The 19,238-nt window shown below is 36.7% G+C and overlaps 1 protein-coding gene across 4 annotated transcripts in view; it reads right to left on the bottom strand.

The window, feature by feature from the left end:
* Nucleotides 1–19,238, bottom strand: part of LOC150097982 (MBT domain-containing protein 1-like) — a 469,576-nt gene that overhangs the window by 244,297 nt on the left and 206,041 nt on the right. For all 4 annotated transcript variants that reach the window (XM_090406078.1, XM_090406077.1, XM_090406080.1 and 1 more), the window contains one exon: nt 1,837–1,966. In XM_090406078.1, coding sequence (XP_090262204.1) covers nt 1,837–1,966 — 130 coding nt within the window. The remainder of the gene's footprint in view (nt 1–1,836; nt 1,967–19,238) is intronic.

Below are 19,238 nucleotides of genomic sequence, written 5' to 3'. Positions count from 1 at the left end.
AGTGGGAACTGGCCTGGGTAATGACCCATTCCATAATGCATAGCATTATAAGTACCCGTAAGGATATGTCCTTTGCATTATGGGATACTAAGGCAAGTGATGTGAAGTCATAAGCGTCTATCTATGAGTTCCCCAGTCCTGAAAATAGTTCAGGTGTAAACTTGTTTATTTTGACTTGGATAAAGGATTAAACCAAGTATATAATTTCTTGGTATCTTTAATTTATAGTATAACCAAGTGGAAAAACTTTTAACTCCTCTCTGCTCTATCCTCCCTGAAAACCTGCTGTTAGCCAAGTCTCACTTGGCTCACAGGTTTCACTAATGCCAATACCTTCTGTTGCACAAACCAATGTCAAAAACTCTTCTCTCTCATTCCTGGTGCTTCTAGCATTAGTATACAGAAACTGTAGCATCCCCTTAGGTTCCCAACCATCTTCCCATACAGCCTTATAAACTCACGCTTTGTCATGCGAAGGATTACATGCATGCACGCAATTTCTTTATTCAGATCCTCTAAGTTCTCCTGAATTTCTGCCACAGCACTGAGTATTATCAGCAATATTTATATTTTCTTGTCTTGTATCAATGCTCTCTACTCTACTATCACATAATTTGTCCTCTCCATATTCACTTTCAAAACATTACACTTTCTCACACCAGTTTCTCTCTCCTGCAAATCTTTCAACTTTCATGACGAGTACATATCACAAATTTTACAATACACAAAAGCATACAAATTTAGCTCACCCAACAAAAATGTCTTGGCCACCATTGTTTTGCTATGCACAGGTGCTATACCAACAATAAATATAATGTTTTACTTATGCCTAAATAACTTAGTCTATCTTGTTTGCACACTTATAAAACAATAAATTCACTTGGTATTATTAGCAAATATTTGAAAAAAATTACTTATCTACTGCAGCATTATGAATATACAATGTTCACCAAGTATCCTTGAACCTTATATTTATATATAAGCATAAAACCTTAGGTGTTTTTTTTTTTTTTTGAATGAAAATAAAGATTGCTTTAACCCATACACCCCTTGAGGATACATATCAGGAATCTGATTATGACAATTCATATAAATAATTAAAGAATTATTTATATGTTGATGCTGAACAATGATCATGTTAACGTACATATATATCATATTGTAGGCAGTTCGCCAAAAGAAGAAATACAGTATTTCTGATTAGACTGAAAATCTCAAGTTATCAAAGCTCTAGGTAATATTTATGATCAGCCAGCCAGGATAGGCAATAACAAATATAATGGATATAGGATGGATTTTCAAAATTCCATCTACACATTTGGGTTATTAATATGCATAAATTTCAGAGATTTAGGACACTGTATATTCAGTCAATATTACCACTGAGATTAAAATCTCTAACTCCTGTTTAAATAAATTAAAATGAAAAAAGGATAACATTTTATTTTCATGCTCTGTTCACTACTATCAGAATGACTAGTAAAATCACTCCTAATAGCTAACTCTTTCATTAGTGAACTCACAGTAAACAGAAGGTTTACTATAGTAAATTTTCTCCACAATAACACAATGCCAGTGGGTATTCCCCAAAATTTGGTAGTCCATTATATTTGAGTGAGTTCACAAGTGTTAAGTGAGACTTGTGTCTTGCATAAAAACATAATCTTTCTCATAAAGATGTTAGATGAACAGCCTTTCAAAGCATATTTCTAACACATTTCACTACTAACATATACTTTAATTAAGCTACTTTAAGGCATGCATTTGTTTGTGAGTAGATTTAAATGATTTAGTGTCATTCATTATAAGTGTGTGCATGCATACACACACACCTACCAGCTATTTTGATGACAGTAGCAATCCAATAAAAACTAGGAAAAATTTCTCCATAATTATCACAGTCTTTATTTTCTACTTCCACTTTCATGCCAATATTTATGTTATCCCAACAGTCAGCTAGAGCAACCTGCAAATAGAAAAGAAATGGTTATGAAAGAATAAAGAAACAGCATGTTGTATGTATATTGGGGGGAAGGGAGAGAGACAAACCACATAGAGAAAATATCTTGCATATAAGAATGAAGAACATATTATTCATATCACTGCAATCCTTGAATAAACAATATGAATTGTATTTTTCATGACAAGATTATTATTATCATCATCAGACCTCAGATTCATTCTCATACATATCTCAGCATACCAGGACTTAAATGCATTTACCGTCTCTGCACTCGCCACACTTTCAGGCACTGCATTCTAATCACCCACAACTCTCCATGCAAAAAAATCTACTCCTCACTCCCTTGTTCACATCATCATCATCATGCATATCAAGGATTTAGGCCTAGCATGGCCTGTTCTGGCCTTAGAAGTCATCGCTGAATCGTTTAAGAGGACGTCGTCCTGGTTTTCTTTTTCCTAATGGCTTGTACTTTAAGGCTTGTTTTGGTAATCTTTTTGTTTTCATTCTTTGAACGTGTTTCATCCATTTATGTTTATAGTTTTTAATTTTTTCTATTACTGGTTCTTGGTTTAATTCTTTCATAATTTCTTCTGTGATCAAATAGGGTATACTTTGCAGTTTTTCTCATAACCTTCATTTCTGCTGTTGTTAATCTTTGTTTGTCTTTTTGTTTTATTGTCCAGATTTCGCTTCTATACATTAAGACTGATAGGGCTAATGTATTGTATACTATACATTAGCCCTATCTTTTAGTCTGGTTTGTTTTTGAACTAGGTTTGGTTTAAATATAGAGTTAATTACACCTGTTATTTTTAAATATTTTGCAATTTTTACGTTTATATCTTTTTCTTTTTCATATGTGATCGTACATCCTAGATAGTTAAATGAATTCACCTGTTCTAAGATCTTGTTATCTATTACTATTTTAGTTCTTGCTGGATCTTGTCCTTTAAAGGCCATAGGTTTTGATTTTTCTGTTGATATTATCATACCATAATCTTTGGATATCTCATTTAGATCTAAAATAGCTTTCTATAGTTTATCTTCAGAAGTTGTAATTATTATTTGGTCGTCGGCAAAGAGGAGAATGTTGAAGTTTACTGTAGGAGAAAGTTTAATTCCTTGATGTAAATTTTTATTCCATTTTATTATTATTTCATTTAAGTAGATATTAAAAAGAGTTGCTGAGATGGGACATCCCTGTCAGACCCCTTGGTTTATCTCTCTCATATATGATAGCTCGTGATTTAATCTTATTTGTATTTGATTATTTTCATATATTATTATTATTATTACTACTATTATTACGGGCAACTCCAGGGAGTCATTAGACTCATCGAGGGAGGCCCCAAATCATATTCATCACAACTATTTGACATTCATACAGTATCTATCATACACGCCTTAAACTCATTCACTGTCACAGCATCCACCACAGACTCAGGGAGCGCATTCCACTCATTCACTACTCTAAAAGTAAAGAACCCAGCTCTAACACCTTTACTAACCACACTTTTGCCCAGTTTCCATGGATGTCCCTTAGTCCTCCCACAACCAGCCCTGTTCTCAAAAATATCTTCTGAATTAATTTTATAGAAACCCTTCAGTAATTTGAATGTCTCAATCATATCTCCCCTCCTCCGCCTATCAACCAATTTTTGCAACCCACAAATCCTCAACCTGTTCTCATACGGTTCATTCCACAGACCTGCTATCATCTTGGTCATTCGCCTCTGGATCCTCTCCACCTCCTCCCCATCAAGAAGAAACCTAGGTGACCAAATCTGAGCACAGTAGTCTAGATGGGGTCTTATCAAGGCTCGATACAGAGGAACAATAACCTGCTTGTCTCTGCTTGTCAACGTATTCTTCAGCAACCAAGTGATTTGATGAGCTGTTTTGGTCACTTTTGCAATGTGTACCCTAAATTTCAATTCCTTATCTACCAACACTCCTAAATCTCGTGCCTCATCAATTTCCTGGAGCAGGGTTCCACCAATGCAGTAAACTGCTGCCAATCTTTTCACCCCAAAATGCATAACCTTACATTTTGCCACATTAAACTGACATCCATTCAACTTAGCCCAGACCTCCAATCTATCCAAATCATCCTGCAAAATTTTGACGTCATCTGCATTCACTATTGCCCTACCCAACTTCGCATCATCCGCAAACAAATGAACTGTTCCTCTCAGATCATTTCCTATATCATTTGTGAACAAATTAAACAGCAGTGGTTCAAGAACAGATCCTTGTGGCACACCACTAGTCACAGGCCGTCTTGTGGACTCTACTCCCGAGTAAACCACTCTCTGATATCTCTCCGTCAACCACCCTCCTATCCATCTCACCAACCCTATGTCCATTCCCATATGCTGCAATTTACTGATTAGAATTCCATGTGGAATCCTGTCAAAGGCCATGGCAAGGTCCAGTAGAACCACCGTAAACCCATTACCCTTATCCAGTTCAGCCGTCACTGTGTTATAATACGTGAGCAAGTTACTAAGGCATGACCTACCCTTCACAAAACCATGCTGTCCCCAATACAGTATCCCATTTTCTTCTATCCAATCTTGTATTTTCCTCTTGACTATTTTCTCTAAGACCTTGACAATGATTCCTGATATGCTAATCGGTCGGTAATTTACAACAGCAGTCTTGGAACCACCTTTATGCAGTGGAACTATTTTCCCCTCTTTCCACCCGCTCGGGACTAACCCAGACCCGAGACTCAAATTAAACAAAATGGTCAAGGGTACTGACAATTCTTTAGCTGCTTCTCGTACAACACGAGCTGGTATACCATCCAATCCCACAGATGTATTGACATTGAGGTTATGCAATAGACTACTCACCTCCACTTCATTAACCACAATTCCCGTATAATCTACTGGTTTATTCGTTTCTGCAATGTCACCACCTGGATGATATACTTTTGCAAAGTGCTCACTCAGTAATTCAACTATCTTAACTGATTCAGTTACCTCCCTACCATCGGCATTCTTTAAAATCAATCTGCCATGTACATTTTTCCTTTTACTTGCTACATATCTAAAAAACTGTTTAGGATTCTCTTTAGCCTGCATGGCCAATGTTCTTTCGTAATCCTTTTTTGCTTTTCTTACCACACTCGTCACCCTTCTGGCCTGCACTTTATACCGTTCATGTGCCTGCCGGTCACCCTTCTCCTTAAATTCCCTCCATAGTTGTTTCTTTTTGGAAACTCAAGCTTAATGGTGTTATTCATCCATTTAACCCCTACTTGATTTATTATTCGGACTCTAGGTATACAGTCAGCCATTGCTTCATGCAAGCACTTCTTAACTACCTCCCATGCACTATCAACTTCTAGTCCTTGCAGTTGTACATGCCATGGCACTGAACCAATCAAACTCCTAAGTTTGTCATACTTTCCAGCCCGATAATTCCACATGTACCCTGTCTTAATTGAAAATTCTACACCTTTAGCCACCTCCCAAGTTAAGACCCTATGATCACTCTCACCGATTGGTGGCAATGTGGTCATATTTGTTACAGCCAAATCCTCAGATGTAATTACTAGGTCAAGCACTCTCTGACCCCTAGTATTTTCCATTACATGCTGTCGCAGATAGTTATCCCTTAATAACCGCATAAAATCCAGTTCCTTCCTCCCGTGTGTCCTCTCCTCACTCCAATCAATGCGACCATAGTTGAAATCTCCCATAATAATCACCCTCCTTCCACCCATTTCTTCTATTTGCTTGTGCATACTGTCACCACCATCTTTTCCATCACCTGGTCTATAGCAGCACCCAATTGTATATTTAGTTCTGCTAGCCACAATCTCACACCAAATGGCCTCAAATGTGCTCTTTTCTCTATCCTGCAATTCTAACTTCTATTCTCCTTGGCTGGAGCTCATCAGCTATCATCAACAATACTCCTCCCCCCATTTTATTCTCTCTGTCATTCCTGAACACACTATACCCATCACATTCAATCCCACTAGTTATATCATCTACAGTCAGCCATGTTTCACTAATACCTATAACCTGTGGTCTGGAAGTGCCAACCATGGCCAAAAACTCTTCCTTCTTGTTCCTAATACTCCTAGTATTAGTGTACATGAATTTAAGACCCCCATTAGCCCCAACCCTACCTTGATGCCTTATATTAACTCTCCCACTCAGATTTGTTGTCCTTATTTGCTCTGGCATATTATATTCATTCTTACATTCAACTGCCTCCATAAGGACTGTATCTCTACTCCCCCCCCCCCCCTAACAAATCTAGTTTCCCTGAATTTGCACATCCACTACATTCAGCAACACTTTCTCAAGTCTTCTTACACTATAACCATTCAAATGCAAGCCATCCATCTTATATAGATCCTTTCGCCCATCAAACTCACTCCACACATCCACAAATTCCACACCACTCGTCATACATAACCCACGCATAAAGTCATTCGCAATTATGGCCCTCCTTTTAAACATTTCACTGTCATACCGTGGCAAAAGACTAATCATTCTAACTCTCTCACTCTTTTCTTTTGCTACCTCAAACAATTCATTCAGGTCTTCTATCATTTCCATTTTATCTCCTTTCAAATCATTCGTACCTGCCACAACAATCATTTCTTTCACCCTTTCCTTTTGCTCTCTAATAGACGCAGTTACGTCCTTTATGGTCGCACCAGGTTGGTACGATTTTGTATATACTTGTGATAGCTTTTAGGATATAATTTGGTATTTGTCTTTCTTTTAATATGTTAAATAATATGTTTCTTTTAACTTTGTCAAATGCTTTTTCAAAGTCAATAAATGCAATATGTGTTTCTAAAAATTGTATTCTCTTCTTTTCTCTATTATTAATTTTAGGCAAAAGGCCAGGTCTATACATGATCGTCCTTTTCTAAATCCATTCTGTACTTCTAAAATAAAGTTTTTGGAATATTTCATTAGTTTGCTATTTAAGATTCTGCTATATATTTTGTAACAGGAATTTAGTATACTGATACCTCTATAGTTTTTAGGGTCATCTCTATTACCTTTTTTAAAGATAGGAATTACAATTGCTTTTTTCTCCCTTGTTCACAACCTCCTTATACATCTTCCAGGGATGGCTTCTTGTTTATAAACCATTCTTTAAAAAATCTAATGTACATTCATCTGGTAATAACTCCTTCATGTTCACCCCCTTGTCCTTCTATCCACTAGACTCGGCAGTTTGCATTCTCTCAATCTGCCATCATACTCTACAATTCTAGAAACCACCTTACACTTTGCTACACTGAACTAGTTGCTTCACTTACAGAAGCATTCATGCAGTCTATTCAAGTTCTCTTGAAAGGCTACAACATCCATGCTGTATATAAATGACAGCAGTACTTATAGCACCAATGTCATTTATACACAAATTAAACAAGAGCATCTCTAAAACTGACTCCTGGAGCACATCACTAGTGACTTTCCTCTTCTGTGATATCATCTCCAACCCCCATATGCAACTTGTCAACACTAATCCCATCTGTTCCAATTTAATTGCCAGCTTGTCATGTCGCAATCTATCAAAGGCCTTAAATAAATACTACTGTGTATGCATCCCCCCTTGTCCAATGTATTTGTCACCTTTAAGTAAACAGATTATTAAAACACAATCTTGCTTTACCAAACCCATGCTATTCATCAAAGAGAATTCTGTTGCTGTCGACCCAGTTCTGAATCCTGGTCCTCTAGTCTTTCTGACACCTTGCCCACAACCCCCAGACAAGCAGATTATCTATAATTCAAGCATTAGTCTTATCACCCTAGTTATGAAATGTAACAGTTTTGCCCTCTTTTGCAATTTGGGTCAATCTATGACTTGTTAAAGAGGAACTGAGTAAGTTACAGCTGTTGTGAATTCTCCCACAACAATTAACAGTTGTTGATTCAATTTACCTTTGTAGAGTGCAAGAGCATGCAGCTTGTTTTCATATACACATGTATTTTTCTGATGATGACCGCAATGCAGGGGTCGAAACATCAATTGTTATTTTATTAATAATAAGTAAAATAATCATTTCAACACGTGTGTTTTGTGTCCCTAAATTCGTAAATATGAATGCTGATCACCGTGTAACCTTAAAAGAAAGAGTATTTAATCTCCTTATTTAATGACATTTGGAATACACTCAGACACTGCCTCTGCCAGATAGCTTGTGTAGAGTTCAAGCAGCACTGATTACCTCTCCATTCAATTTCTCATTCCATGATATAGCTGCAAGCCACCTCCAGAGTTTGTTATCACCAGTCTTATACTTCCACATATATCTCCTTCTCACAGAAGTCCTGATATGGCTGGCCACCATCCAAGTGATTATTTCATGGCTGCCTTCATCAACTGGAGGAAGATTTGACACCTCATTTACAACAACATCCTCTGATGAGATAATCAAATACAAGACCCTTGACCCTCATGTGCCTTCTGTTATAATACTGCCTAAGTTATTTGTCCCTCAAAAACTCAAGAAATTTATTCTCTTTGCTTCCAGATGCTGTCTCTTCATTTCAATCTACTGTATATTACCATAATGGTAATATAATTAAATATAATTTTTTATATTTTATTATAAAAAAATATTATTATTACGACACCTCCAGGGAGTGCACCTACTCTACAACTCTGTCTCTATCACTCAATCCACCAACTACAATGAACCTCAACCACTCCAACACCATCTACTGCTCACCACTAGTATCTTTATAGACAGCCACAAACATCAAGGCCCACAGCAGGATTCGAAACCGCAGCCTTTTGACTGGAGAGCAGATATGCTAACCACTCGGCCAGCCATATTATATAATAATAAATTGCTAGCCTGGTCGGCTGAGTGGGTAATGTATCTGCTCTCCAGCCAAAAATGATGCAGATTCGAATCCTGAGGTGGGCATGATGTTTGTGATTGTCTGTGGAAATACTAGTGATGGTGGGCAGTAGATGGCGTAAGTGAACTGAATAGTGGAGACAGAGTTGTAGAGTAGATGTTCTCCCTTGATGAGTCTTTGGACTCCCAGGAGGTGTCACGAAATAATAATAATTGAAATCACCCATTTAATGATCACCTTTTTCTTATCAGCCATCAATTTGCCTATGCATTTCCTTCTCACTACATTGCACATTACCATGTCAAAGCAACACTCTAATAAATATTTCACTGTCACCTCATACCATACTGCTTCAGAACGACTGTCACCATTTGCACTTGTATCTCCACTTTGGATGAGCATAGCTCTTCTGATACCACCTACAGAACTCCTCCTCCCTTTCTGCCCTATTCTTCCATCTCTATTCCTGTTAGAATATCATCCTCATATAACCACGTGTCACTTGTTCTGACAAATTTTGGGCAAATGAATTCTATCAATGCTACAATTTCATTACCTTTATTTCAAATACTTCTGGCATTCAGGAACATAACATGAGCTCATTTCTGGTTGTTCTATAACTGGTCTCAATGATCCCACTTCTCAGGTATGACCCCCCCTGCCGCTCTCAGATACGACTCCCCCTGCCGTTCTCAGATACGACTCCCCCTCATGTAATATCATATCCCTGATATTAAGTGACCATAGTTATGACACAATCATAACTATGGTTACTTAATTATTCTCTTCCTGCCTCATGGCACATAAGTCCATTTCTTCCAGATCTGTTTTTTCTACCTCAGTCCTGAGCCACCAGATTTGCTTCTCTTCAGCTCTTCTAACCAGCCATTCTTCTTTCCTTTTCTGTCATTCTCTGCTAAGTTTAGGCGTTCTCCTTTTTCATTTTCCTTCTGGGATCCATGTCAGTCATTCTAGGAATCTCACTGCTGTCCATCTCAGTATGTGTCCAATCCATTACCATCTGAGTTCCCTCCCCCTTTTATTTCATCACTGATGATGCTTTTTTGCATAGTCAACTTATATAAGTCATCGTTTGTTATATGCTGGGACAATGTATTTTAAATATTTTATGCAGACATTTTGTTTGAAGAAAACATATTAATTTAGCTTCCTGTTTCTTTGGTCAGCTTCCATGGTCTCTGATCCATATAAGGTCTTAACATTGCTACTGAAGATCTTTATTTTGGTTTTATTATAGTATTTTAAAGAATATTATTTACTTTTTTTCCTGAAAATAGTATTAGTCGTTGTCAGTCTTTGCATTATATCCCTGTCAATTTCACCTCATTATCGACATTTCCTCCCAAGCAAGTAAAATTCTTAACTTCTTAACAGTATGCGGAGTGATTTTTTTTTTTTTTTTTTAATCTCTTTGTAGCATTTGCTGTTTAGTTTAAGTACTTTTGTTTTAGTCACCAATTATATATTTGGTTTAATCCTTTATCCAAGTGTAAGCAAACAAAGTTTGCGCCTGAAGTATTTTCAGGACTGAGTGAACTCATGGCAAAGGTGGTATAATTTCTCATACTTGCCTTAGTATTCCATAATGCAAAGCACATCTTCTTGCAGACATGTATAATGATATATGCATTAAGGGAAGGGTCATGGCCCAAACCATAATAAATTTAGTTTAATCCTTTATCCAAGTGTATGCAAACAAAGTTTGTGCCTGAAAGTATCTTCAGGACTGGGGTAAAGTGATACAACACCGGGCAACTCCTTGCAAAGGTGGAGCAAGCCACCAACACTCCTATCTCAGCATCTCCCATAATGCAAAACACATCTTCCTGCGGATATGTATAATGTTATGTATTAAGGGAAGGGCCACTACCCAGACTAGTTTCGACCTTTATTGAGGTCTCTTCAGTGGGAGCCAGGCCGAAGTGGAGATACCAGGCAGAAGCATTAAGCAAGGTCATCTCCTCCTATAGGAGCTGCCAAACGGTGTGCACCTTTTTATTAAATTACTCTGGATTTAGAGAAAGATGTTGAAAGTTTATTTTTCACTTCGTACGACTATAATAAATTTAGTAAATAATAATATTTGGTTAACCGATCAAGTGTTGATCAATTTTATTAATTAACTGAATTTTATTAATTGATACTGAACTCACAAAAGCTGTTCCCCTTACTTAGAGGAAGATTACCATTCAAGAATGTTCAAAGAAGCAGCCACAGTCGCCTGTTCTACTGTGAACCTTAACAGAAATCAAGGCCTAATACTCCCAGAGATATGGAAAACCCTAATCAGAACCTTAAAAACGGAAGAAATGAACTTTAATACAAACTACAGAAAGTTCCTCAGCAACAGCTAGCTGATCTTGTACACGCGATACGTGTTTCACTCACGTTCGATACTATTTTATTTGTAATTATTCTAGTCAGTTTTTATTCTTGTCAGTTTTGCAGTTACACATAATTGTGAGAGTGTTTAAACTTATATATGTAAGTGCCCTGAAGAAGCCAACAGATAAGTGTGGCGAAACTAGTTGGTTCAGTTAATTAATAAAATTGATCAACACTTGATCGGTTAACCAAATATTATTATTTACTAATTTATGATCAAGAAAACAACTTTCATGATATAATAAATTTAGTTTAATCCTTTATCCAAGTGCGTGCAAACAAAGTTTGCACCTGAAAGTATCTTCAGGACTGGGGTAAAGTGGTACAACACCGGGCAACTCCTTGCAAAGGTGGAGCAAGCCACCAACACTCCTATCTCAGCATCTCCCATAATGCAAAACACATCTCCTCGCGGATATGTATAATGTTATGCATCAAGGGAGGGGCCACTACCCAGACTAGTTTCGACCTTTATTGAGGTCTCTTCAGTGGGAGCCAGGCCCAAGTGGAGATACCAGGCAGAAGCATTAGCAAGGTCATCTCCTTCTATAGGAGCTGCCAAACGGTGTGCCACCTTTGTGTTGTACCACTTTACCCCAGTCCTGAAGATACTTTCAGGCACAAACTTTGTTTGCACACACTTGGATAAAGGATTAAACTAAATTTAATATAGTCGGACCAAGTGAAAAATAAGCTTTCAACTGCCCAGACCAGTTTTGAAATTCATTGAGGTCTCATCAGTGAGAGCCAGACCCAGAGGTGGTGATACTAAAGTGGAAGTAAAGGAGAAGTCATATTTCCAAATACCAGTAGCCAAAAGGTGTCGCACCTTATTATTAAAATTCTCTGGATTAGAGATACTTGATGGAAGTTTTTTCACTTGGCTATGCTACCAATTATATATTTGGTTTAATGCTTTATCCAAGTGTAAGCAAACAAAGTTTGTGCCTGAAGTATTTTCAGGACTGGGGCAACTCGTGGCAAAGGTGGTATAAATTCTCATCAGGCATAAGGCAAATTGATTAGAAGTTATACCACCTTTGCCACGAGTTGCTCCAGTCCTGAAAATACTTCAGGTGCAAACTTTATTTGCTTACAATTGGATAAAGGATTAAACCAAATATATAATTTGTAGCATAGCCAAGTGAAAAAACTTCCATCAACTTATCTCTAATCCAGAGAATTTTAACAATAAGGTGCAACACCTTTTGGCAACTGATATTTGGAAATATGACTTCTCCATTACTTCCACCTTAGTATCACCTCTTCTGGGTCTGGCTCCCACTGATGAGACCTCAATAAAGGTTGAAACCAGTCTTTGCAGTGACCCTTCCCTCAATGCATAGCATTATACATGTCTGCAAGGAGATGTATAATCTTCTCATCTCATCACTTACCTTAGTATCACTTACCTTCTTCTCATTTATTACTCATAATATCACTTATTTATTACTCATTTATTACTCATAATATCACTTACCTTAGTATCCCATTATGCTTTGCATAATGGGATACTAAGGTAAGTGATGAGAAGTTATACCACCTCTGCCACAAGTTGTCCCAGTAGTCCTGAAAATACTTCAGGTGCAAACTTTGTTTGCTTACACTTGTATAAAGGATTAAACCAAATATATAATTGGTAGCATAAACAAGTGAAAAAAAACTTCCATTTTGTTTTAGTCATTTATTTTAAGATCAACTATTTCAGCTATTTTATACAAATCTGTTGATTCTGTTTGCATATCATTGTAGTCTGATGATATCAAAACTATCACCTGCATAATCTAGATCTTGTGGCACAGGATTCCATTTAATCCTCTTCTTGCACCTGAACTTTTCTCATAATACAATCAGACTATATTAAACAATAACCCAGATATTACACAATCTTACCTTACACCAGATCTTATCTCAAAACCATTCAGATTTGTTTGCTGTGCAATACAACATCTGAATGGTTGTCTACTGTTCATATGTCATACAACATGTGACAATATGCTAATTCCACTCCAATTTCCACATCTGGTGAGATTGCCTTTCTTAGGGTTTATAATTTTTTACATGGAGGGATTTACATGGGGTTTACAGGGATTGACATGGAGAATTGTTGGTGAGTAATGCATTATTAGAATATGTTTTTAATGTCAGGAGTTGTTAAGGATTTTAAGATTCAATATGATATAAATTTGTCAGTTTAATAAACTGCTGCAATGAGTGGGCTGACTACATGGAGGGTGTAATAATAATTATTATTGCTTCTTTCCATTGTTTAGATATCTTTTCAGTCTCTAGCATATTGTTAAAGATCAGCTGCAGTTTATGAGGAGCAGTTTCTTTAGTTGTTTTAAGCATTTCTATTGCTATATTGACATTGCCTAAAGCCTTTCACTTTTCATTTTCTCTATTACATTTATTTCATTTTTAGATATAGGTTCCAATGTTATATTTAAATTTATGCTTACAGGAAGTTCTTACATTACTGAACTTCTAATTATGTCAGTTATACTGTTTTCTACATTTAGAATCTCAAAGTGTTCTTTCCATCTTCTAACAATTTTTTTCTCTTCAGTTAGCAGCAAACCATCTTTATCTCTAACAGCATGTACTTGCTTCTTTTCCTGAGAGCAAATTTTCCTTGTCATCTCATAGTCTTCCAATGTGTTCTAATGTTGCAGCCTTTTTGTGATTCTTCTGCCAAACTGTCCATATAACTCCTTTTATCCTTATTGCAGATTTTTTTTAAACTAACTTGTCTTTTTCTCTCTATAATTGCTGAAATGAATTTCTCTAACTCTCTGGGATTTAGCATTTTCAAACAACATTTTAACTTTGTGCCTTCCTTCTATAAGTCTTCAAGGTCTTGTTAAAGACCTTGGAGACATCATCATCATCATCATCAAATTCCTGCCATGTACCCTCAAGGGGTGTACAGGATATGACAGTACTACATGAAAAAATTACATCATTACTAACTTCCTATCTACAATTTTCCTCCAAATCAGTCTGTTACTTGTCAAGACTTCAACATTATCAGATCTTATATTTCTATCGTCTAAGGCACTTTGTACCGTATCAATCCACCTATATCTTGGTCTTCCTCTGGGTCGTTTTCCTGCCAACTTGGCAGAGAACACTTGTTTTGCTAATCTTTCCTCTCCCATTCTATTCAAGTGACCATACCACCTGAGATTAGCTCTGCTAACGCATTCCTGGATGCTGACAATGTCAAGTTCTTTCCTAATATCCTCATTTTTAATATGATATTGCCATTGATGCCATCTGTTCACGCCTCTAATCTTTCTCAGGACTCTCATATCTGCGGTCTCTAGTCTTTGGTCAAGTGTTTTACTTCTGACCCAGCTCTCAGATCCATAAGTTAAAATTGGTTTGAACACAGTCTTGTATACAGCTAATTTAGTGTTCCGACTAATTTCTTTCTTATTCCATATGAATTTATTCAATTGACTTCCCACGATACCAGCTTTGCTGATTCTGTTGTCTATTTCTATATTTAGTTTACCATCTTCAGTAAAAATTGTGCCTAAGTAGCTGAAATGTTTTACTTGTTCCACAGGTTCTCCATTCACAACACAGTTGACATTTTCAATAATTCTGCCTATTTTCATTGTCTTTGTCTTTTTATTGCTGACCTTCATACCATATCTATTACAACAGCTATTCAATTTAGTCAGAGAATCTTGCAGACTTGTAGCGGATTTATTTAGAAGTATAACATCATCCGCATAAAGCAAAGAGCTGACATTAACATCTCCAATTTTGATATCAGGTTTAATACCACATTCCTTCATAATGTGATCCATATAGATAATGAATAACAGAGGGGATAATGTACATCCTTGTCTCACACCAGATTTAACATTAAACCATCTTCCTGTACTTCCTTCAATTCTAACTGCTGACTCACAACTCAAATAAAGACTAAGTATTGCTTGATATAATGCCCCATTGACACCATATAACTGCAGCGTATTGAATAGCTTCTCTCTTGGCACCTTGTCATATGCCTTTTCCAAATCGACAAAACTTAAATACAGATCTTTGTTATATTCCCATGCTTTCTCGACTATTTGCCGTAAAGTGAAGATCTGATCCTGACAGCCTCTATTTGGTCTGAATCCAGCTTGTTCTTCACCAAGCTTTTCTTCCACAATTCTTCTCAACCGTTTCTCAAGTATACTTGCATAGATCTTGCCAGGAACACTCAGTAGGGAAATACCTCTGTAATTCTCACATTCAGTTTTATTTCCCTTTTTATATATGGGTACTATGAGAGCTCTACTCCAATCATCGGGAATTCGTCCCTCTGTCCAGGCTTTCTGAACTATGCAGTGCAGCCACTGTAGGACTCTTATACCACCATACTTCAGCATTTCTGGTCGAATATCATCTACTCCTGCTGCCTTTCCACATTTCAAGCCTTTGATGGCTTTTTCTACTTCAAGTATGGATATGTATTCCTGACTGCATGCCTGGTCAGTGTTTTTTATCACTGTGCTCTCATCACTGCTTGTTTCATTTAGCAGTTTTTCAAAGTAATTACTCCATACTTCAAGGATATCTTTTTCTCCTGTTTTCATTTCACCTTTATCATCTCTAATTCCTTTTACAGCACTCTTTCCTCCATTCCTAAGCTTCTTCAACAACCTCCAGAATATTTTGCCACCTTCTTGATATTTATTTTCTATATTCTTGCCAAAGTCCTCCCATGACTTTTGTTTAGCTTGTTTTACACACTGTTTAGCTTTCTTACATTTGTCTCTGTATTCTGTAAGAGTAAAAGCTGACTTATTTGCCAGGAACTTTTGATATGCTTTCTTCTTTTCCTTCACTGCCTCTTTAACTTCCTGTGTCCACCAGGGAGTTCTGATTTTTTTATCTTTGCACACAACCTCACCACATGCCTCTCTGGCAGAATCAATCAATGTTTCCTTCAGAGTTTGCCACTGAATCTCCAAGGTTTGATTCCTGTTCTCAAACTCTTTCATTTTCTTTTCAATAATATTTCTGTATTTTAGTCTACAGTTCACATCTGAGAGCTGCTCAACTTTTATTCGCTTTAAAACTTTCTTACATGTTATTCTTTTCAGTATGAAATTCAATTTTAACTTGCTCAAGACTAAATAGTGATCACTTCCAATTTCAAATCCTCTGTATCCTGCACCAGGGAGAAAACATCACTATCAACAATAACATAGTCAATGAGACTTTTCTTATTCCTAGCCTCTTCTCTCCATGTGAATTTGTGCACATTTTTATGTTGGAACATGGTGTTAGTAATAACCAGTCCATGTCCTGAGCAGAAATCCAACAGATATTTGCCATTATTATTAGCTTTGCTCTTTTCTCCAAATTTTCCCAAAATATTTTTGTATGTCTCACAATCATTTCCTACTCTACTATTTAGATCCCCAACAAGGACCAACTTTTCCTTTTTCATTGTGTCAGTTGCTTTTTCTAAAGCCTCAAAAAATTCCTCCACTTCTACCTTAGTAGAACCTTCTGTGGGACCATAGGCACAAATAAGTCTCATTGTCCAGTTCCCCATTCTCATATTTGCCCACATTACTCTACTTGAGACTGACTGCCATTCAAGAAGATTAGCCTCGTATTTTGTGTTGAATACTATGGCTACTCCTTCTTTTCCTTGATTGTCATTGCCTGAATATAACATTTTGTATTTATTGCTCAGAAAGATCTCACCAGTTTTGGTCTTTTTTGTTTCAGTCACCCCTATTATGTCGATCTGGTACTTATCTAATTCCTCAGCTAGCTCCATTTCTTTGCCATTCAGGCTTCTTACGTTGATAGTACCGATCTTTAACTCTGGTGATGTTGAGTTGGGGTTTGTTTTCAGATTTGTTCCAGTAGCTTACTTTTCGCTGTTCGCCCTGGTTCCCTGGCGAAAACAACGGGGGCCTTGTTTAACCGGGCGACGCCCCAGCCGGCATGAAATTTTGTCATGTTGTACCATCATTTTTTATTTTGGTTTAACCAATAAGAATACAATTTGGTCGGCTAAATCCCAAATTGCCAGCCCATCCTCGTTCGTTCAGTATCAAAGTAGATACCCAACAGGGTGCACCACGAGAAGGTGAGGATTGGACATTAGGTCAGAAGCCCTGGTCGGTTCTCCGCATTCCTTTAAAGGCTATGTGGAGGTCTCCTCTCAGTTATACAGCTTTGACCCTTAAGCACCCCGACCTTGGAGACTTATAGAAGAAAATTGATCGTTTCTTGGGTTAGCATCCAAGCAGTCTCTTGCAACTTCATTGTATAACATTTAAAAATTTTTCATTGCATGTCAATCATGTCTTCTGGGCTTTCTACTTTCTTCCCTTCTAGCTTCTCATTTTTCAAAAGATGAAATTGTTTTGTTTTTTTTATCATAATAGAAAAGATTTTCTTAATTTCGTTCATTTTTAATTTAGACATGTCATATTTTATCCTTCCATTCTGATTTCTAATTTTTTTAATTTTATGCAGGTTTAAATTAGGTTTGGCTGTTACTAAGTAATAATCAGATCCTACATCAGCTCCTCACCTTACTTGAATATCTAAGAATGAAATCATAAAATCACCCTAGATTGCAAGCTGATCAATTTGGGTTTTGATTTTACTATATGGTGATAACCAAGTCATTTTATGCATGTCTTTATGCTTAAATAAGCTTTCTCCTATCACAAAATTCTTAATTTCACAAAATGCCATTGATAGATAACTATTTTCATGGGTTGAACATGCTCTCCCATCTTCATTATTTCTTTTGCCAAATTTAACATTCATGTCACCCATAAGAATAACCATTGTTATGTTACAGTACTTGTTCTATATATTTTTATAACTTAACATAAAAATTCTCCTTCTCTTCAAGTTCTGGGATTGGTGAATTTCTTGGTTTGAAAACAGGGCAAAGAGTGAAAAATTGACTACTGAAACAACCTCAATCTGAGCAGAATTGAAGATAGGGATTATTCACATTAGGAGCATCATTGAAAAAAAAAAAATTGAGATTAACAGAAGAATATTAGAAAATTGGTGTCCCTGAGATTAAGGTAATAATAAGAGGTGCTTCCTGAATGGGCACCAATTTCAAAATGGAAACTGAACAATGAGTAATTTGTGCCTATGGTCCAAAGAGAGCAGTAAATAAAAATAAAATAAAAAAACAGTTGGTTCATTTTACAAACCTAATATGACATATTCAAAGATGAACGAACACACACACACACACACACACACACACACACACACACACACACACACACACACACACACGATCTGAAAAGTTCTCTGCCTCAACTATAGATGGAAATACTATCGGCAAGATTTTTTTTTTTTTTTCTAAGTTAGTACATTTGTCATAAGCATCCATGTAAAATGATAGAATGCAAGTCATTCTATCAAGCAGTTTGTTTTATACAGCTGTCTGAAGTAAAAGTGTGGTCTGTATCCCTTGAAATGGATAAAATTGAGTATCGCACGGTTATCAAATTCTTTGTAAAAGAAGGTTTAACAGCAAAAGAAATTCATTTAAAGTTCATAAAAGTTTATGGGCACTCTTCTCCTTCATTTTCGACAATTAAGAAATGGGCTGCCGAGTTTAAACATGGCCATACCAGCATTCAAGGTGATCCACGTGAAGGATGTCCAAAAAGTGTAACAACACCAGAAATTATTGATCGAGTGCACGATATGGTATTGGATTACCGGCAAGTCAAAGTGCATGAAATTGCTGAGACTATAGGCATTTCAAAAGAACATGTAGGATATATTTTGCATAAAGAATTGCAAACGAAAAAGCTTTGTGCAAGGTGGGTGCTGCACTTTCTCACAGCAGATCAAAAACGCACGTGCATGAAAATCTCTGAACAGTGCTTGGATCATTTTAACAAGAATAAAACTGATTTTGTGCGTCGATTTATTACTATAGATGAGACCTGGATTCATGATTATACACCAGAATCCAAACAGTAGTCAAAACAGTGGACAGA

Source organism: Typopeltis vanoorti, chromosome 16 (assembly GCF_054136105.1).
Source record: "Typopeltis vanoorti isolate ZY-2024b chromosome 16, IOZ_Tvanoo_1.0, whole genome shotgun sequence".
NCBI lineage: Eukaryota > Metazoa > Arthropoda > Arachnida > Uropygi > Thelyphonidae > Typopeltis > Typopeltis vanoorti.
The sequence above is the reverse complement of the archived record's forward strand: the minus strand, read 5'-3'. Positions and strand labels throughout refer to the sequence as shown.